The 22,059-nt window shown below is 34.4% G+C and overlaps 1 protein-coding gene, 1 long non-coding RNA gene and 2 pseudogenes across 8 annotated transcripts; 3 read left to right on the plus strand and 1 right to left on the minus strand.

Moving 5' to 3' along the window:
• Positions 1-332: 332 nt before the first annotated feature.
• LOC122603981 lies at positions 333-5,774 on the plus strand. Of its 6 annotated transcripts, XR_006324515.1 has the most exons (8): positions 345-525; positions 846-911; positions 1,048-1,161; positions 1,742-1,856; positions 3,128-3,226; positions 3,712-3,813; positions 3,981-4,041; positions 5,507-5,774. It is a non-coding gene; the product is annotated as an uncharacterized LOC122603981 (long non-coding RNA). The 6 variants fall into 6 exon arrangements; XR_006324516.1 differs by having other exon boundaries at positions 333-525; positions 846-1,161; positions 3,071-3,226; XR_006324517.1 differs by having other exon boundaries at positions 339-525; positions 846-1,161; positions 3,712-3,830.
• A 5,478-nt stretch (positions 5,775-11,252) lies between these two features.
• Positions 11,253-16,099, plus strand: LOC122606001 (formamidopyrimidine-DNA glycosylase-like). 2 transcript variants are annotated; one of them, XM_043778970.1, is made up of 10 exons: positions 11,253-11,582; positions 11,808-11,859; positions 11,994-12,051; positions 12,164-12,232; positions 12,327-12,452; positions 12,819-12,869; positions 13,030-13,107; positions 13,494-13,593; positions 15,217-15,251; positions 15,542-16,099. In XM_043778970.1, the coding sequence occupies exons 1-10, from the start codon at positions 11,354-11,356 to the stop codon at positions 15,911-15,913; spliced, it is 1,170 nt and encodes a 389-aa protein (XP_043634905.1). In that variant the 5' UTR covers positions 11,253-11,353; the 3' UTR covers positions 15,914-16,099. The 2 variants fall into 2 exon arrangements, with proteins under 2 accessions (XP_043634905.1, XP_043634904.1); XM_043778969.1 differs by lacking the exon at positions 13,494-13,593 and adding an exon at positions 13,633-13,735.
• Positions 16,100-16,177: 78 nt separating this feature from the next.
• Positions 16,178-17,951, plus strand: LOC122606000 (annotated as a pseudogene).
• Positions 17,952-19,143: 1,192 nt separating this feature from the next.
• Positions 19,144-20,084, minus strand: LOC122604255 (annotated as a pseudogene).
• Positions 20,085-22,059: the final 1,975 nt, after the last annotated feature.

Consider the following 22,059-nt stretch of genomic DNA (forward strand, 5'->3'; position numbering starts at 1 on the left):
GATTAATTTATACATGTTAATCGTAAAATTAAGAGGATAAATATCTTATCTTATATTATATATAAAAGTTGTAAGATTGTCATCAATGCTAAGTATTAAGAATTGATTAAGGCTTTTATGATTTTACTTAAAATTTATGATATTATTGTTTGTTAATTTGTGTTAGTGTTGATTGGGTTAATCGGAGTACTGTAGTAAATTTGGGATATTAATGTGTATGAGGTTTTTAATTTATTTTGATGGTGTATTATTATTACCGCTATAATTTATGTGTATGTATGTATATGTGCTAATGTTTCTATATTATAAATGGTTTATGAGTTGAATGTTTGTGGATAAAAGTTTGTTATAGATATCTTTATTATTGAATAATCAGTATATATTATTGGATATTTGTTTCTTATATAATTCCTTTTATAGCCTGACCAGTTATCTCTAGAGGGTCTAAACTCTCAATTTTATCCAGAATGGGTTGCTTCATGAGTCATCGGCACCACCACCACCACCATAACGAATGACACTAAGGTAATTTCATCATTTGTTGTTTTCATATGATAATTATGATTATAGTGTGATGCCGCTTTATTATTTTCATGTCACTTCACTTACCATACCCCATTCATGTTCATCCTTACCATTCAATTATTCACATTTTTCTAGCATATTATGTTCAATCTACAACTGATTTGATTACTTTTATTATAATTTGATGTCAGATAGCTTAAACTATTTTGATAGAGTGATAGACTTTATTTAAATGTACAAATGTTTGAGTAGTTTGCGAAAACCATCTAAAAAAATTTCATGACAAATATTTAATTCTTATGTGGAATAATCGGACGCAGTTTGCAGGTGAGATACAACCTTGTGGTTGTTGATATCACATGGTATTCTCCTCAGGTGATCAAAAGGTTGTTCCGTAGCCACAAGTTCTATTTCTGTAGCGATATATTTGTTTTACAACTAGATGGTGTTTTTATTGCATATGCTCAATCGACAAGTTGTCAAATCTGTAACTTTGTTCTCCCGTGTGGGTGGCTCGAGGAGAACCTGACAACTAGGATGAAGCACTTTCAGTTCAGCTGCAAATTACCCAATGGAAGCTTGACTCGCAGCAGCAACAAATGACTACAATCCACCTTAATGGATCTGCATTGGAGGGTAAGCTCAATAAAGGTTCTCATGGGAAACGGGTTGGGTTGAAGAAATGGGCACAAATTATCGGGTTTATTTTAAACGGGGTAGTTAGGTCTTATAAAAATAAGCAAAAAAATTAATTGGGTTGTATGATTATTGGGTCACCAAAGTCAGTTTTAATCCATACAACCACCTTCACACATAATGGATCAAAAGGGATACCTTTTTGGAACAAGTCAGGATAATCGAGTTACCAAGAAGCATAATTTTGTCTTTGCCCTTCCATCGTTATAATAGTAATTAGTTAGTTAAATATATGATTAAGCTAAAGTTATAACAATATCAATATTCTTTTTTTAATAAGGCAATTTTGGAGGATGAACGCATTAAGATACACTGTAGGTAACTCTCGATCTCTTAGAGACAAAACACAACTAAATACACTCATTAAAAAATAAATAGATTGGAATTGCCACATTTATGAGCAAAAACTTTACTACTTTAGACTGCTATTACATGGCCATCTTTTGTATGTTCTTTTGTTTATTGTATATGTTCATACCAATTCATATAGTTTCTCTGGGTTACTTTTCTTTTTCCCCAGGTTTGCCCAACGTTATTTACTGCATTGACCAGAATGGTCGTTTTTAGTTTCGTATGAGATGAGTTTTCTCCAAAACCATGTTCCAAGTTCACTCATCGAGGCCCTCAATGCAGAGGTTAGTATATGCCTATTCATAATTATTGCATCTATGTTTCCATGTGGTATAATGTTAGTTGTGAATTATAATCGAATTTTGATTATATTTTAATAAAATGATAATGCGACTGCCTACTTCTTAGTATCTGATTATATTTTGTCTACCTCATCTTGCAAGTCTTTTTAAGTATGCAGGGTGACTTATAATGTTTGTTTGTAGAATCAACCCCATCATTTTTTCTTAGTGGGAGTTTAGGTAACTTTAGATCATAATAAATTAATGTGTCTCACAAAATGGGCTAAATTTTCAGACGGGTTGAAATTACTCTAGCTCTCTAGGTCTATATTTAATGCATTAAACCTTTTTGGATAATCTAAGCTAAGGTCAACCTAAGATGGTTTAAGGTTGTATGGGTTAACATCCAACATGGGTTATCGTTTCGATATGGGTAAACCAAACTGGGCAAACCAATCTTAGATAATTATTCACGTTTGGTGAGTTTTTAGATTGTGTAAACCTGGTCAGGCCAAACCGGGTAAGATATGAGGTTTTGTTTTTAAATAATGAATATAGAGACGAGGTCTCTTTCAAATAGATTAGCTATTGCATACATTCTGACAACTTGCTCACAAAACACATTTACATATGATTAGATAGGCTTCCCGTACATAACTGGCCTGACAACAGGTAGAAGACTAAGTTTTGAACTCCACACAGAAGAGTGCATCCTTGGTTAGTCGCCAAACTTCAAAGTTTGTTGAATTTTAGTGTCTATCTTTCAGCTCATTGTTCATGTTTTCAAAACTCATTCAATCTAAGGATAAGTTTTTTCGTGTGTCCAAAAACTTAATACATTAATCATTTGATGTCTTTGTCATATTGAACTTGGTAAGTTGATAATTTGAAAATACTTAAAGATGGTCAAACGTAGGCAAGTGAGGGTGGGCAACAGGTCAGTATAGGTTCATGTTGAGATAGGTAACATGCGATATATAGTTTTTTCATCCAGGCATTAGAAAGCTCAAAGTAATTAATAAAAAAAATAAGATAAACTAACTCATTGACAATAACCAAAGGGGTTACTTGGTGTCTATAGATTTGCACTTAGCACTCCACCAATGTTAGCTCTCTATACCCCTTTCTAATGCAAATCTATTTAAGAATTCAAAGCTTCAAGCTAATATGATCAAGGCATGATAACTTTTGAAAGATATTGTTTATATGTTTTATAGTACTTGGCTTTCTTGAGCTATGCTACTGTAGTTGATCCAGTATTGATGGCCTTATAGGCTGCTCAGTCTTTTGAAAGCACTCACCGATGCTATCACACGAGTTCTTAAGTTTTAGCAAAGAAAGTTCCTTCAGCTCCATCAACCGATGAAATTCATGTAAGTTTTAACTTATGATATTATCGTTTTTGTATGGTATTATTTACAAGTCTTAGGATCTAATCACGAAACTCTATAGAATCAATCATGTTATGATACCAATCATTATTAGCAGGATTCTTAAGCTGACGGTTACAAAGAATAACTCCAGAATCTATGAAAGCAATTGCAGCAACCTACTCACTTCCAACCCATAAATGAATTTTGTGTATAAACTGTAAAAGATGAAAAGAAGTTGATTTGTTGTTGAATTTGAACCGAAAAGATCTATACATGTGTTGATATGTCTAGGGATTTTGTACAGTATTTGTTTATGGTTTGTTTTACAAGTGCCTTTTGTATTAAACATAGTTTCGTCAAGAACAAGATAATGATAATATGAGTATGAGTGATTGTGGTGGTTTAATCTTTAGTGATAAAATGACTAAAGTGAGGTTTGGTTTATTTGTCAAAGCTCATAATGTGTGGTACAAAAATGGTTGCAGCTTCAAAAAGAGAAATTAGAAATCAAGCTCAATGTGATCATAGATTCTCAAGCATGCCACTTATTGATGCATATACACAAGCTCTTCAAATCTTCGATGTATGTACGTATACTCTCCTGGTAAATTATTTTTGATATTCTTCATATTCTTGATGGTGATGTATGATGATGACTGAAGTATTGCCTTATATTTTGTGATTAATGAATGGCCGAGTCACAATATACTTCCTTATATGCTTTAGCGAAGTTTGATATTTTTTCTACTTATAGGTCCCAAGATTGGAAGGCACAATTAAGGCTCCCACCAATGGACACTCGATAGAGAACAAAGGTATGTCATTCGATCAATGGATTCTGTTAGTATAGTTTTGGTATAAAAGTTTTATATATATATATATATAAGTATGTTGTGTTTTATAAACTCTTCCAATAATTAGAAGATATGCAAGTCGTCAAATATTGTTAACTTAATGGAGATTAGGGACTTAACTATCTTATTATACTATGAACAAAGAGTATATGTGTTTCCATGGAAGAGATGCTAGAAGCCATCAATGTATATCATATACACGGAACGATCCCAAATGGTTTTGCCATACAGTTTGAAATTTAAAAAACAAAATGACATTCTTTTCAAGTTTGAGGAATAATTTTTTTAAAGATAGACTGGTCCAGTTCCACTTCTAAGCCTGGCCATACTGAGAACCGACTTTTCAAAAAGTTCAGAATTGAATTGTAGTAGCTCAAGTCTTTGCTTTAATAGCTGATTTAATTATAAACCAAGTTTATTTCCATGGGTCATTTAATAAAAAATCGAGTCTTTAACAAATAGAGGTGATTTTGCTGAAGTCTTGAGTCTTAACGAATCAAATATGGATATTAAAAGTTATACTCTACTCTTTTTATTAGCAAGTATTTGTTCATCTTTGATCTCTTTCCCTGTAGTACATAGTATATATGTATGTTAGTTATACCTGACATAGCACCAGTTCCAACCTGAAGTTGCCTATACCTTGCCCAACCCGCCCATACTGTCCATTATAATATTCAACCAGCCTAAATTTTCTCACAAGCCTTCTATCAAGGCTAATACTTGACAATTTACGTCATGAAGCATCTCGGATCTTTAGGTAGGGGTATATAAAGGACTTTTTATAATACTTGAAAGGCTCTACTTGTAAAGGTAAGCATATATCCATCACTATAACAGATAACGCCTACTATATCCACATGAGAGTTGATGGCTCATGACAGTAGTCACGATACTGTTACCAAAAGATCCCTCCCCAACCCCTCCCATTTAACACCAACAACCAGTAGCATGCACCAATTTCTTTGGTAAATTCTTTGCTGGTAGGTTTTCAACATTTGACTAAACATATATGTACCAAAATCTCTTTTCTCTCCCCCCCCGCGAAGAAAAGAGATGGTATAATGGAAGGGTCAGGCAGGGTGGGTAAACATTTACACTTTCAACATCATTCATGACTGCTAAATATGCTCACAAATCACTATTAGAAACTGCAACAAGCAATATTTGTAACCATCCACTACGCGCAGAAAGGCCAAGTGGTCAAAACGAACTTGTATACACTTTTAACATAATTTAATCAGCTTCTTTGCTATAAACTTTTTTAGAACAAGTCTAGGGACCTGCAAGTACAAGATCTATATATATAAATTTATCTCATGTATAGCCTTTTGTTTAGTTTGATCAACATGAGTGATAAAGAAATGTATATTGCTCTAATACTTTTGTGATTCACAATTTAATTTCATGTCTCTTTTACGATTAGGGTATTGGAAAATCAGCGGTCTGCTGCAAGGTCAAAGGAAAGAAAAATGAGATACATTGGCGAGCTTGAAATCGCCAATGTGCTCTGGTTAGTTGTTATCTGCCTTTCATGTCTCTGTTACTGTTAGTTGTGGTCTGCGATTTAAATTCTTTTGGTCTTTTGAAGTTGTTAGGATTTGTTTAAGTTCGGATCTTGATTTGCCTAATGTGGTGAAGTACAAATGGAAACTTGCATTTATATAACATATATTATGGCAATACTTATCTGATATGGAGTTGTATCTTTACATGTAATGTCATTATCTTTACATGTTTGAAGTCTTTTGCGATTAGTTGGTCGTGATGGTACATGAGTTGTTAGATTTTATGAACAGAACTTTTACTTAGCACACATTAAGATATAATCGATAAATTGATTTTCACAACAATGACAACAAAAAAAGGAAGTATCTATTAATAACACCGTGTTTCACACAGGAATTAAATCTATATTACTATGTATATACAATTTGTCAAGCTGATAGTACTAGCCAAAACTGGTTAAGGTGGTGAATACATTAAGTGTATCACAAACTTGGTTTTAACTTGCTGTCATGTATTTCATTCCCGGGGTCTACATGATGTATTGTGTCATTTTGATACAAGGTAATTAGCTTCGCGCAAAATGTAAGATACTATATCAGATTCGATAGTACTATAATCTTATGACATTCGGTACTTTTATGGGTTGTAGAAAACAATTTTTTAAGAAAAATGTAGATATTGTATTATGAGCTTCGCAAAAAATGTAAAATACTTAGATATGGGCCTTAGGAATTATATAAGATAAGATACAAGCATATGAGTTTCATTTGAACAGAAATTAATGGACCACTAGATATAGTTGAATCTTAAGAAATTAACATTTTTGTTTAATTTCCCCAAAATGAGATAACAAGGATTTCGTATGTCTAAAATTATTGATACCAGATAGTGATGGTCATACGTACTCAAATCCAACCACTTCCTATAAAGGTTTTCCTTTTATTAGCTTCAAAGAATCTATAATTTTAACTTACATCCATATAACATAATTTGGGTCCAATAAAGATTCAAACAAACGCGTACCCGACCCATATTTCTTTAATTACTAATCAATCGGGTCCATCTTTTATGATAGTGATGCAGTCTATAAGAGTTGGTTGAGTGCAAGCACAAAAAAAAAATAGACAATGACGCAATTCAGGGATGTGGGCATGATACTTACTATTATGCCTCTTAATTAGTGTTGATAAGCTACTTAAACATGATGGTATGTTTTTATGTAAAGGGTTATTATGGTTAGCTGTAGACACCGGCTCTTACTGTATGGTTTTCAATTTGGTTTTACCCTTTTAGGTAGGTGTTTGAATGGGCATTTTTCAAATGAATTGTGAAATGAACATTGTGCCATGAGACTTGAGAGTTTACCACGAGAGTTTGCCACAAGAGTCATCTTAATAACAAGGAAATTTTCACCATACACTAATATATGTATATGAAGCTCAAGCTTATATAATAAGATAACACGCTATCCCTAAAAACAGTAACATTAAAGATAACATTAGTATCTTGAATATCTTATCTAGCAGTAAGGAACAACCGAGGATAGATTGTTGCTACTTAAGCGTGTGAATGAAGTTTTTTTACTTGGTGTATTAACCGTACTAATTGGGGTGAGTGGTGGGGGAAGAACTATTGGACGTTTACATTTCATTCTCTTAATTTTAAGGACTTTTGAAATTCTATGGAACAACCAAGTCGTTAGACCAGAAACTTTTTAATCTTTTCTATTTATTATTTTGTTTTTTTATTTTATTTATAAACCGATAAATAATATGGTTTTGTGGAAACAACTTCCATTACCTATTTAAAAACCGGCAACAATGTATATGCAAATAATATATTTAAAACACGACGTGCGTAGCACGGGCAATTAAACCCTCGTTAAGTGTATAATTATATAATTTTTTTAATTAATGTAGTTAATTGATGGTAATGTAGTTAATATATCCCCTAAATGTAATTAAGGTTATTGTATGCTTATCAATTTAGTGCTGTAATTTTGTTTGGGCTGACCTTATTTTGATTAGGGATTTGTATTTTTGGTAAGGATTTTGTATCACCAAATATACAAATGATTTTGCCACCTACTTTTGTTTTCTTTGGTAAGGATTAACGTAATCAATTCAGTATATTTTGAAAATGATTTCGAAATTATTTGTGATTGGGATATATATTTGTAATTTATATTATTTGTTATTGACTAATTTTGATAATTTGTTTTCTTTTGATTTTTTTATGATAGGATTTTTGTTTAATGCAAACATCCATGGCTTATTTTCATTGTTGTTCCTCATTATTTTTGGTAATAATTTTTTTCCAACCGAATTAATTTATATTTACTAATTTTGGTTATAAGAAAGTAAAACTCATCATCAATCATCAATCATCAATCGATAATGTTAAAGAAAACGATAGTTTACGGGTCGTGTGATAGGTAGCATGTTAGCGAAATAAGAGGTCATATTAATCCATATATACTAATATGTTACTAATTACGTGATATGGAGTCAAGAACACAAGAAACAGAATTTCAATCAACATGTCATGAAGCCAACGAAGAAGATGATTTACAAAAATAATAATAAAAAAAATTGTTTGAACATAGATTTGGTGTAAATGACATTGTGTCGTATATGTCGTTTAGAAACTTTATTGAATTGATTTTTATGACCAAGGTTTCACGATTTTAAATCATAAATTAGTTACAGGACTTGTTAATAAATTACGTAATAAGAGACATATTTTTATATGTCTCAAAGTATACTAATGATATTTCCTATATTCATTTTTATCCATAAAAGTTGTCTTTAAAGTTATTAATAAAATTTGTCTATAAAGATATTACTATATTGTAAGTGTTTTAGTCTATATGCATCTTGCTCATAACGTGGATGGTCTAAAAGCAATTCTTGGTCTAAAAGTGCATTTTGTATATATATATATATATATATAACCCAATTCGTGGATTTGGAGCAGTTTATTATATATAAAACAAGTGCATGATTATTAATTCAAAGGGATTAGTTTCCTGGAATATAAGAAATTTTGAACGAATGTCTATTATAGGAAATAACTAAAGTTTTGTGTATTGTATGTAAACAATTCAAAATAATGTTTATTGTATGTAAGAATTTCGTTTCAACCAATTAAAATCTGACAAGTGACACCTGTATATGGTTGTCACGTATGTTTTCTTACATACAATAAACATTTTTTTGAGTTGCTTACATACAATACACACAACTTTAGTTTTTTCTTACTATAGACATTCGGTCAAAGACAGTTACATTCCAGGAAACTAATCCCTGATTCAAATTGCGGAGAAGACAATTGCAAGCCTGATTTTGGTCCTATTCCCTTTAAACTGTATAATTCATGGTAGGCTGTTATTGTACAAAACTCAAGGGTTGATTTCGTGTATAACTACATTTTTTTTCTTTTGAACAACATGCATTTAAAAAAAAGAAACTACTCTAAATAAGTTCTAGTAGTGACAAGCATATTTATATAATCATGTTATGCATAACTACAACATGATTATCTAAATATGATTAGCTTTTGTTCTAATTGTCCTTTTTTTCAATCACGTGACAAGAATACAAGATCTCTAATGTGATGTCTTGTACAAAGGAATGAAAACAGAATCACTTCTTTTGTTTATATGAAGAAAAAAATGGAAATAGAAGTGTACTGTAGTCTTTTATTTTCCCACTTTCAATTTATTTTAAAAAGTAAGAAAACGAGATGAAAAGATATTCTATAAGGTCTCATTCTCTCATCCTTTTCTGTGTGAATGAATAAAAGAAAAATATAACAAATAACAAAAATCACGCTCTTCATAACACGACACAATCTATAACGAAGTATATTAGTGTTTTGTGGAGTCTTTATATTCCTATATTTTTGGTATAGATTTACCGTGTGGGGAATATTAGAATAATGTTTGCACAATTTTTGTTTTATCATTTTGTATATTGAACTTGTCTAAATTTTATAAATTAATAAATTACATATATGAGTAATGCTAGAATGTCATACATTTTGTCGATGGGTATCTAATTGTGGTACCAGGGCTAGGGTTTTCTCCATTATCCTTTTTCAAAATGTCATACATTTTATAAATTTACTTTTATGATTATATATATCTTGTGAAATGATCCAATAAAAGAAATGAAAAATACATAAATTAAACTTATTTTTTGATTGTAAAATGGTTGTAAATATATTACAAACAAAAAATTACAAATAAAATTATTAATAATATATGGGAAGAAAAATATAAAAGATAAGAAATTTGTATTTTAATTAGTCTATATCATTTGATAAATTAGTTCATAATTTTTTTTTTATAATATATCTTTATTATAATTTTTCTTTTAAAAAATACATCACCTTCTAAAAATATGAGAAAACTAATTATAGAACAAACCCTGAAGTTGGTCAAAATTTTCACTTTTCACTTCGTGATTAACAACTGTCTATTAGGTACGTTAAGTGAGGGACAGATTCGTCATTTCATCATAATCCCTTCTTCTTCTTCTTCCAAACTCAAACACAAACCCAGATTCGTCAGATTTTGTAGAAAACGAAATGTCAACTGAAATAAACGACGGCCAAAAATTTGAAAATCTTGACTGAAAAATTAAAGTATAGATTTAATTCCTGGTTCCTCGAACCAGTTTACGAAACATGTTGCAATCGACTCAGAAATCAATCGCGCACGAACCCTAGCCAAAATAAATCGGATCTAGACTTCGCAAGAAAAAATTGACTAGCCGGAAAAACTTGTTTGAATCGAAAAGAAAGAGAAAACAAAGCAATTGCACTTCGAATCCAATCATATTTAGCGAAACCCGATCCCGATGTAAGCAATCCGAATCCAAAAACCCTTGTTTCCGATCTTAGATGTGTGTCTCAAGTGTGTGTTTGTGTGTGTTTCCGAGTGTGTGTGCTCGATGTGTGTGTTTCGGTTGACGTTTTGGTTTCCGGTCGTCATAATTTTCAAAATTTGAGTTTGTGTTTCAGTTTGGAAAAAGAAGAAGGGATCATGGTGAAATGACGAATATCTCCCTCATTTAACTGAACATGAAGTAAAAACTGAAAAAATTGAACAATTTTAGAGTTTTTTCCAGTGTATTCTTGAGTTTGTTTTAAAAGAAAAGAAAGGGGGAAGAAAGGATAAAAGATTAGATTTATAAAAGCCATTCTTGAGTTTGAAATGAAAGTGAAAGAAAAATAATCGGAACAATCGCCGGAAACCTGCAACCACTGCCGGAAACTTGCAACCACCGCCGGAAACCACCCTTTCCACCTGCAACCACCACTTGCAACCACCCCTTCCACGCAACCACCACTGGAAACCTGCAACCACCACCTGCAACAACCACTGAAAACCTGCAACCACCCTCTGCAACGCAACCACTACCGGAAACCTGCAACTACCACATGCAACCACCACTTCCACGAGTTTCTTTCCAAATCAGGCCAAAATGGCCAGAAATTTTTTGGGGGAAAAAACCTTGATTTTTCCTTCCTTTCACTTTCTTTTAGAAAAAAACTCAAGAATGCAAAAAGGTGATTTTTTATTTCCTTTATGCAGCCTAAATAATTAATTTAAGTGCAATACTTAAAATCCTATGAGAGACCTAGCATGTAGTATTCTCTAAATATATTCTATCTTGATCTTTCCTGCTTAAAAACAAAAACCCTAAACACTGTTGACCACACCACACTAGAAAAAAGGGCGGGAAAGAGGGTAGTTGGGATGCCGGAATTACCAGAGGTAGAGGCGGCGAGAAGAGCAGTTCGTGAAAACTGTATTGGGAAGAAGATAGTCAAAGCAATTGTTGCTGATGATTCCAAGGTCATCGATGGCGTCTCCCCTCGCGACTTTGAATCATCTTTAATTTCTAAAAAAATTGTGGATGTTCATCGCAAAGGAAAGATCATGTGGATCCAACTTGATTCTCCCCCTTTTCCTTCCTTTCATTTCGGTCATTCTCCACTCTTTAATTTCCTAATTAATTTCACATTTATATATCTATATACACAATGCATATATATATATATACACACCTAAGATTAGGTATGGAACCCTGGGTTCGCTAATTTTTTAACATTCAGTGTATAATGAATAAATGACAGTGACGTATTCCCATCCATCTATCCATATATGTATATATATATATGTATATAAACCAATTGAGGTTTTGTTTCAGGAATGGCAGGTGCTATATATATAAAAGGTGTTGCAGTGACACAGTATAAAAGGTTTGCCTTCACTTCTTCACATGCTTTTTTCCGTTTTCGAGATAAGTTTGGTTTTTCGATAACAAAATATGATGCATTTTTGTTTGTTTGGTGCTATTGTTGATACATGGTTTATTTTGTTTCCTAATTAATAGGTCTGCAGTTACTGATACAGATGAATGGCCTTCTAAATATTCCAAAGTATTTATACAAGTAAGACCCGTGTCCTGCATTGTTATGTTTGTATGTGTCGTTGTGTCATGTTTTTCTCTTTTAAAGTAAAATTATTTATAGAATTGTTATGTTTTTTTTTAATTAATATCAGCTTGATGATGGGTTGGAGGTATCATTTACTGACAAGAGGCGATTTGCAAAAGTGCGCTTACTTCAGAATGTATGATGATGTATTGATGTTGGTTGTGTATACTTTATCTTCTTTTTACTTTTTAGTACTTTTAATGTTTGTGATAACATTATATATGTGACAGCCGGCTTCTGTGCCACCAATATCCGAGCTTGGTCCAGATGCATTATTGGAGCCAATGGCAGAAGATGAGTTGTTTAAATCACTGAGCAAGAAGAAGACCGTCATTAAGAAAATTTTACTTGATCAGGTGGGAAATTATTGCAAGTCATGGTGATCATGTAATTTTTACATAGTTGTACATACAGATCTGCTAATACGAGTGGGTCTGGTGGGTGACTGGACAATGTGGGCAATTATGATAACAGGTTGGGTGAGGCTAACTCACAATCCTTTGCTTACTTTTCACCAATAGTTAATGTTTCAAATATGTCATAAGAGTTGGAAAATGGCTATATCATTACAGTGATAATCTGATTTATAAGATAAAATGGTAAGGGAACTTTTGTACATTCCAGATATATATCTTTATGGTGACTTACGACTTTTTGGGATCGCTCGACCTGTTCTGCTTTAAGAAAAATTTTATGCTAATTTTAGCTATGCATCTTGGCAGAGTTTTATCTCGGGAGTTGGCAATTGGATTGCAGATGAAGTGCTATATCAGGTCAAATTTTAGCCTCGTAAAGCTTATACTATAAGCAAGATATACATTTGTCTTTTTTATATGCTATGTAGACCTACTTTCTCGAAACCTATTAGACGAGCATCCGTGTATCTGGATGGATTTCTAGCTCTTGTGTTGTGATTAATTTATCTTTATGCAGGCAAGAATCCATCCGCAGCAAATTGCCTCCGAGATTTCAAAAGAAGGCTGTGTAGCACTGCACAACTCCCTGAAAGAGGTGTATAAGCAATGCTTTTCAGCTTCGTTTTATCTGTCATAATTGAAGGTGGCAATTTCGGCCGAATTACTCATGAATAGAATGGGTAGATTTAGATTATGTTTTATCTCTATACGGTAAATCAATAATACATAGAGTAAAAACATATCGTTCAAAACTTGCCCAAAGTTCAAATTTTATGCACGCTATTTCTGTTTTTTTTTTTTCCAAATTTTTTAGTTCTATATTTACGATAGGGAATCCTGAGTCATCCCCATCTGGCCCATTGCTACCGGTAACAAAATAAAAGTGTAATGCGAAATGATTGCACAATTTGCCCGTTGTGCCACCTATCTTGTGAATTTATCTTGTTAACAATCAATATGGAAGATAAATTTTATTTGTAGGTTATTCAGCTTTCGGTTGAAGTTGATGCTGACTTTAATCGCTTTCCTGTTGATTGGCTGTGTCATTTGAGATGGGGCAAAAAACCAGGAAAAATAAATGGTAAGATGGTATCTTGACAAAAGCTCATTATACTTGCAGGTTCTTGAACTAGCAGTTGAAGTTGGGGCTGATAGTAGCCAGTATCCTAGTAACTGGATATTCCATTCTAGAGAAAAGAAGCCTGGGAATGCTTTTCTTGATGGTTTGGCTCTTGAACTGTCTTTTTTATCACAATACAAGGGTTCTGTTTGTAGGTAGTTTTACTTGGTCGCTTCATGGTTTGATGTTCGATATATGGTCTATGTATCAAAACTACGTATACTAAACGTCAAATATCGTTGTAACCTACTATTGCTACCTGTAGGGCTGCCAACGAGCCGAGCTTTTTTCTAGCAACTCGAGCTCGACTCGATCGAGTCGAACTATTATCGAGCACGAGCCCTAAATTCAGGCTCAAAATAATTATCGAGTCAAGCTCGAGCTTTACATAGCTCGGCTCGAATACTTATCGAGCTTTTCGAGCTTTCCATATATTATGTATAGAGGAAGGGTTATTGAAGAACTCACAAATAAAAAAGAACGCGAGAATAATTCTGGACCACATATTTTCCCTACTTTTCTCTCTCTTCAATTAAATAAAAAAATTAATCTAAATCATTCAAATTGTTTTATCTCACAAACCGTAAATCGTCAGATGGAAAAAAAAAGTATGGGTAGTCTTAAAATTTCGTTCGCTTTCATTAGAGATGCAATTCGATATACTTTTCCTGACTTTTTAATTTTCGTTTTTTTCCCTTTGTACTTGTGTACCTACACGTGTAGGATCTTTATTTTCGCATGTAAATTAGTAAATAACCATCTGTACACAACAATGAAGGCTAAGGGCGGAGCCCGTCAATCCATGGCGGAGCCATGGTGGCCAAGGGCGGAGCCCGTCAGTCCATGGCGGAGCCATAGTGGCTAAGGGCGGAGCCCGTTAGGTAGATCACCCATCATCAATCATCCCCTATGACCTATCACCCATTCACCCTTTATGACCTATCACACTATGACCTATCACCCTCAATGACCTATCACCCCCATCAACTACCTTTTATGAATATCTTTAAGGGCGAAGCCCGTTCCGAATCACAAGGTTATGCGTATTTATCAAAATAAAAATGAAAATTAAAAAGTCGTCAAAATTATATCGAATTGCATCTGTAATGAAAGAGGACGAAATTTTAAAACTACCCATATATTTTTTTTTCATCTAACGATTTACGGTTTGTGAGATTAAACATTTTGAATGATTAGGATGAATTTTCTTATTCTATAGAGGAGAGAGAAAATGGGACAAAATGAGTGGTCCAGAATTATTCTCGCATTCTTTTTTATTTGTGAGTTCTCAAAATAACCCACCCCATTATGTATATATTTATATATAGACACAAGCCAAACTCGAGCCTTTTTCGAGCCGAGCTCGAGCCATATTGTAGGTGCAACGAGTCGAACTTGAGCCTACACACTGAAATCTCGTCGAGCTATCGAGCTCGAGCCAAGCGAATATTGTTCGAGCCTAGCTCGAGCCATGCTAAGCTCGAGCTCGGCTCGACTCGATAACACCCCTAGCTACCTGAGTCTTTTAGATATATTCTTTATTTGTTTACAATCCAAAGTGTATGATATTGTATATTTTGGCAGGGAAGAAGATTGAGTTTATCGAAGCCGGAGGCAGGGTATGTCTCTTTAATGTTATCAAATAGTGGTCGCGGTTTTTACCTATTTACTAATGAATTGTTCCATATTTAACAAGGGTTAAATGATTATCTTTTCCAAAATGTGAAAGGTTGTGTTACAATTCTCCTGAAGAATGTCTTTTTAATGCACACAACCCTCTTAAATGGTTTATTATTATGTAATCATAATTAAATCATTAGTTATATTTTGCAGGTAAATTTAGCCTAACCAAACTGTAGTAGTAAATGATATATTTCAATTTTTGAGTATGTGCGCTTATTTTCTTTAGACAACTGCGTATGTACCGGAGCTGCAAAAGCTAAGTGGAGACCAATCAACAAAAGTTAAGGTCAAACCACAGAAGAGGTCAAGTAAGAAGATCAAAGATGCAGCCGAAGCAGAAAGTGATGATGAAGAAATTGCTAAGAGTGAAAAACCAAAAAGAGGGAAGAAAGCTCAGAGTAGTGCTAAAAGGCCTCCTGCAAAACGCAAGTCTATCAGCAGTGGTAGTGATGAGGACACGGGAGATGAAGAGGTAAAAGAAAAGGATGATAAAAGAGTTGCCACACAAAAGAAGACGAGGGGAAGTGCTGCTAAGAAGAAGCCTTCTGCAAGAAAGAAATCACATGGAAGTGAAAGTGATGAAAGTTCTGACCTGTAGGCTGGCCAAGTAGAGGTAAAGACGTCTTTTGATTGCTTTAGTTTCTAGCTTTGAAAAAATGCCTATGACTGATTTTTAGCACGTGTTAGGTAATCATTATGTGTGCATCCTCTATGGTCTTGTTACCTTGTTTTTGTGCATCTGACTTGTGGGTATAAAGGCGTTTTGTTTGTTAAAACTGATGAAGTTATTGATGGTGTACCGTCATTGAATGAAGTAATGGGGTAGAAAATGATGTTTTTAAAAACGGTAGGACGTTTCAAAAGATTATCTGGTGCTGCAAATCTGTTTATAGCTACACATAATCATTGGAAAACATTGTGAACTCTAAACATTCAACTCTGAATTCTTTGATATGTATTCGAAGTCTGATGGCGCCACAGATTGAGCTCTCTTGAGATGTTCACATATGATTTACTCTCTTAACAATTTTAAATATGCAACAGTCTGATCCATTTTTAAAAACCAAAAGCACACCAACCATCATCATTCCGAAACAAAACCCCCTTTCGGAGTGTATGCTTTCTCGCACCATCAACGAAATAGTCGGACAATACCTCCTCCTCGTCCCTTATAAATCATCTTTTCTCCAGTCTGCTATTCACTCCGATCGCTTGCCATCTTTCATTCTTTGGGGCTCTTCCGGTACTGGTAAGAGTAAGACCTCCATTGGCCAAGCCATCGTTAATTCCCGTTCGCCCTATTGATTTGTTTCCTGCTACTGCTGGTGTTAAAGATGTTAGGGATTTAGTCGACGAAGCACGAAAAGGTCAAAAGAATAGTATCAATGGTACACTAACTAGAATTGTTCTGTTTGTAGATGAGGTCCATAGGTTTAACATGTTACAGTTAGATTCTTTCCAGCCTGTTATCGAGGATGGCACTATTATCTTTGTAGGCGCTACTACTGAAAACCCGTCATATCATTTTGATTATCCCATTGATTTTTCGTTGTAGGGTCGTTACCCTTAACCCTCTTTAAACCGATCATATTTCCACTATTCTTAGCCGTGCTGTAGGTGACCCCGAAAATGGTTTTGACCCAGAGTTTAAGGTTTACTTCGTCATTCATCCAAGTCAGCGACTAAGTCATTGAATATCTATCACAACATTGTGATGAAGATGCTCTTGTCGCACTTAATGCCTTGGAAATCTCAGCCGTTACTTTTGTTGCCCGTTTAGATTACGGTACAATCAAATCAGATTATGATTTAGATTCAGATTGGGCAAAACTGGTTGATGTTATTTTTATTGTCACAATGGATGATGCAAAACAAGCATTGGAAAGTAAACATCTTTATTGTGATAAAGATGGGGAACAACACTATACTCTTATTAGCACACCCCATAAGTCGATGAGAGGAAGTGATGCAGATGCATCTATATATCGGTTGGCAAGGATGTTGGAAGGTGGGGAACAGCCTCTCTACATTGCATGTCGGCTTTTACAGTCTGCCAGCGAAAACATTGGATTGGCTGACACGTTGGCTCCAACTAGGCTGTTTCCTGCTATCAGGCTTGTAATTTTCTTGGTATGCCTGAGTGTGATGTCAACGTAGTGCAATTTGTTGTTTACCTGACACTTGTTCCTATAAGGTTAGCTGTATGGAGAGCATTAAGGGCTATTAGGAAGGCTGAGAAGGATTCGGTTGGTAAAGGAGTGCTACATCTTACAAATGCACCTACCAGGCTGATGAAAGAACTTGGATACGGAAAAAGGTTACAACTATCCTCCTGACAATCCTTCTGAATATCAGTCATATTTACCGGTTTCACTCCAAGGTTTCAAGTTCCTTCACTGGCCAGATAAATGTGATGCTGATAGATAAGCTGATTAACATTGTCGTGCTTCATATTATGTTTGAAGTTGCAAGCGACTAGTCTAATTTTTGAAACTTGCGTATAAAGAACAATGGTAGATGTAAATTGAACTAATATGTTATTCTGCAACTGAAGTTCTTATTTGGCTGGTGTGTTTTTTGTCCGTTAATTTACTATTTTTGATATAGTTTTCATGCTATATGATATGATGTAAAATTCTTGCGCTGCAATATTATTAAGTTACAAGGCAAAGCAATATATGTGCTTGCATCCATTTGAATTTTACTTAGGAAAATACCAGTTCACGTTTTTTCAAGAGAAACAAATGTTTCACTGCTGACTCCTCCATGCAGCCATTGCTTTCTAAACCTGCAAATAGTAATTTTCTCCCTGGTATATTTCTATATAATTTCTCATGTAATCTCAATCATTTTATTTTTCAAACAAACAATTTCTAAGCCTGCCTTTAAACATGTTTTTAGAGGTGAGTTGCAGAAATTTGAGGGCTTGTTTTCACCAAATCGTCATTGAATCACAAAGAACTTTTACTGATTTTGTTACCAGCTCAGCATTAACTTGTGGTATTAAATAACTGTAAAATACATATATCTGGTGGCTTTTATATATTCATGTTAGAGTTATAAGATAAAATCTAGCGGTAGGACAGTTATGATCTAGACTTTTGATTCCATTCAACACCCTAACAGGAAATGCATATATTCATATCCCTTACAATCAAAATCAATATTCCAGACTACCACATTGTTTTACCTTTTGATAAATAAGCGCTAGTGTCAACTCATTCATGAGTTTTCAAAACATGGTAGTCTTACATGTACAGCCGGAGTTTATTGCAGGTTATGGTCCTTTTATGCGTAGATGATGACCCTTTACTGTTTGCACCATTGATTTATCGTTTTCCCTAATCTACTTAAAGGAGATTTAAGAATAAGCAGTTTTTCTCAGGGGTTGTTATGCTTGTGCTGTTCTAATAAAGATCCAGCTTATTTTCAAAAGATAGCATTTACTTTGAACACACCAATCGGAATTTGGTTGCTATTGCTATTCCCAATATGTTTGTCTAAGTGGCTCTGTCAAATAGTTGTTGGTTTTGGACCTATCCTGTCACTAAGCTGATTAGGATTATGTATGTGGAATTGAACAATAATATCTATTTAGCATGCCCCTTGCCAAGCTAAATTGCTTTCTAGTTGTAGGGTCCTTATCGGCTTACCCTTAATTATTTCCTCTAGTCTTAGGTGTGATGTAGATGACCTTGACAATGGTTTGACCTAGAGTATAAGCATTACTCCATCATCCATCCATGTCAGGGACCAAGTCATTGAATACCTATCACACTCATCCATACCAAGAAAATGACGAGCCTGATAGTGTATCCTGGGTGAGAGTCAATGTGTCAGGCAATTGAACGTCTTCGCTCCCAATTGTATGAGTTGACATGCTATGTAGAGAGGTTGTTCACCACCTTCCAACATCCTTGCCAACCAATATATAGATGCATCTGCATCACTTTCTCTCATCGACTTATGGAGTGCGCTAATAAGATTATAGTGTTGTTCTCCATCTTTGTCATAAGAAAGATCTTCACTTTGCAACGCTTGTTTCACATCATCCATTCTGACAATTAGAATAACATCAACCACTTTTTCCTGGTGTGAATCTAAATTATAATCTGATTTGGTTGTACCGGGAGCTAAACGGGCTGTAGAAGTAGTGGCTGGGATTTTCAAGGAATTAAGTGCGACACGAGCATCTCCATCATAATGTCGTGATTGAGCATCTTGAGAGTCAATGTGTTGGTCGCTGGCTTGGATGGATGACAGAGTAAACCTTAAAGTCTGGGTGAAACCATTTTCGGGGGCACCTACAATGCGCCTTAGAATTTTGGAAATATGACCGGGTCGAAGTAGCGCCTTCAACAAGAAAGCAATGAGATTATCATAAGAAAGGACGGGTTTTAGTAGTAGCGCCTACAAAGATAATGGTTCCATCCTCGATAACATGAAAGAAAGAATCTAATTGTGATTTGTTAAACCTATGGACCTCATCTACAAATAGAATGGTTCTAGTAAGCGTACTATTGATACTATTCTTTTGATGTGTTGTTGATTCGTCAACTACATCCCTAACATCTTTAACACATTAGTAACAGCAGACAAAGAAACAAATCGATAGGATGAACATGAATTACGAGTGGCTTGGCCAACGGAGGTCTTATCAATTCTAGGAGGGCCCCAAAGGATGAACGATGCCAAGCGATCAGAGTGAATAGCAGACCGAAGAATAGACAATTAATAGGGGCGAGGAGGTCGTCTTGTCCGGCAAGCGATCAGATGGCAAGGGGTTTTTTGTTTTGCCATTAATGATGGTTGGTGGTGGTTTTTGTTTTTTTTAGTTTAGGTTGTGATTCCTCAGATTTTATAGCTGGTGGTGGTGATAACGGTGACTTTTAGTTAGGATGGGGTATTGAAACAAAATAAGGAATTGATTTTGGGGTAATCAAGTGTGGTTTGTCTAGTGTGAATGACGATGATTGTTTGATGAGAATCCATTCAGCAGGTGTGAGATGGAATCGGGATTAAGGGCAAGAGCTTGGGATGCTAATTCCTCTGAGAAACCCATGCTAATGCGTCTTTTCCATTTCCATTCTCCCGCTTCTTTCTTTATGGTAAACCCTCCTATCTTTTTATTTAAGATGCTAACCCTCCCTCTATATATATTTAACTTAGATTTTTTTATTTTCACTTTCACTTTTTATGATAAAAAAAAAAAAAAAAAAAAAAAAAAAAAAAAAAAAAACTGTCTTCTTTACTTTAACTGTTTTTTTAATTTCGGCACTCCTCACTTATTTCTCTTCAAATGAAATCGGCCAGCCATGAATCGTATTGAAAGACGGCTGTAGAACAGCCCCAACAGCAATGATCGTCTTGTTTTTCTTTGATTCTCGATCATCAAAGGTGGTTGTCGAAAACCCCTTTAATCTTTTCTATCTTGATTTCAATTATTATTTTAGTAAGATATGAGCTTAAAATAATAAATGGCATGACCATCTAAGTGATGGATAAACAAGAAACATCTAGAATAAGTCACACGTAAAAGCCGATTTAAAGATTTATAGCTTATTATGGGTGTAACTGATCATTTTTAATATTAAAGTGGAACTAGTAATCTGTGGACATCTTGTTGATGGTCAGATGATAATTTAAAGTAATAATACATAAAAACAAGTTTGTCGTTTATGTTTTAAGGACCAAAAACTAACCATGTTTTAGAATGTTCATCATTAAGTTGTGTTTGATGACAAAGTGTAATCAGCCGTTTGTGGACAGGCATTCAACTTTGAGTGAGACATTTACTTTATAAAAACGTGCCATACTTTTTCCTGTTGTTAGTTTCATGTGTTATATTGATGGTGGTAGAAAATCTGTCCAATTCAAATTTTTGGACCCCCTAATGATCTCGACTGGCTTCTTTACCTATTGGGTCTATGGGTTTAGGGTTGTATTCGGCAGTTGAGGTTTCATCTTATGCATTTGTAACATCAAAGACCCGATTTTGGGTACTACATGATTACATCTTACGAGACAATGGTATATACGATATGGATTCTAATTATGCTTGTGTCCTGGTCTTCGTGATATGATTCCTAACTTTGATGTTGACGGTTTGTATTCGCAAATGTCCTTTTTAGTAAAACTATTCAAGATATGGAGGTACACTTTGACATAACAATCAAACAAAAAAACATCTTTAAGTGTCTAAATGAACCACATGCTCAAGATTATCTTCTTCTTGTTTTTATAGATAGGTTAGGATAGCATATGTCGTCGGTAGAGTATCGCATTATACTCAAAACTGTCTATGATCCCTTTATTTCCTATTGATGAGATATGTCCTATTGTCGAAAAGCATACTTGATTCCTTTGGAGAGTGTGCGTTTCACTGTAGAGAGCTCCCAGGGTTGAAATACAAACACAATTTGGTTAGGGATATTCTCTTTTACATTTTAAGGCGGGCTGGGATTTGTGCTACGAATGAAGTGCTGGTGAATTTCGTGACTGACCCGTTGGAATGGAGATCTACTCTCAGACCTGCTGACATTTTGGTCTTTGGTTGGACCGGAGGAAAACATGCATGTGTGGATTTAACACGAGTCTCTCATCTCGTGGGCTTAGGGTGCAACTTCACTACCGGTCTTGCTTCTTTAAAAGTTGCTTTATGCAAAGTGGCCAAACACGAGCAGGCGTGCCTTGACAACCAATTAACATTTGTTTATACTCTTTGCATTTGATACCTTTGGGTTA

Source organism: Erigeron canadensis, chromosome 6, assembly GCF_010389155.1.
Source record: "Erigeron canadensis isolate Cc75 chromosome 6, C_canadensis_v1, whole genome shotgun sequence".
In the NCBI taxonomy this organism is placed as follows: Eukaryota; Viridiplantae; Streptophyta; class Magnoliopsida; order Asterales; family Asteraceae; genus Erigeron; species Erigeron canadensis.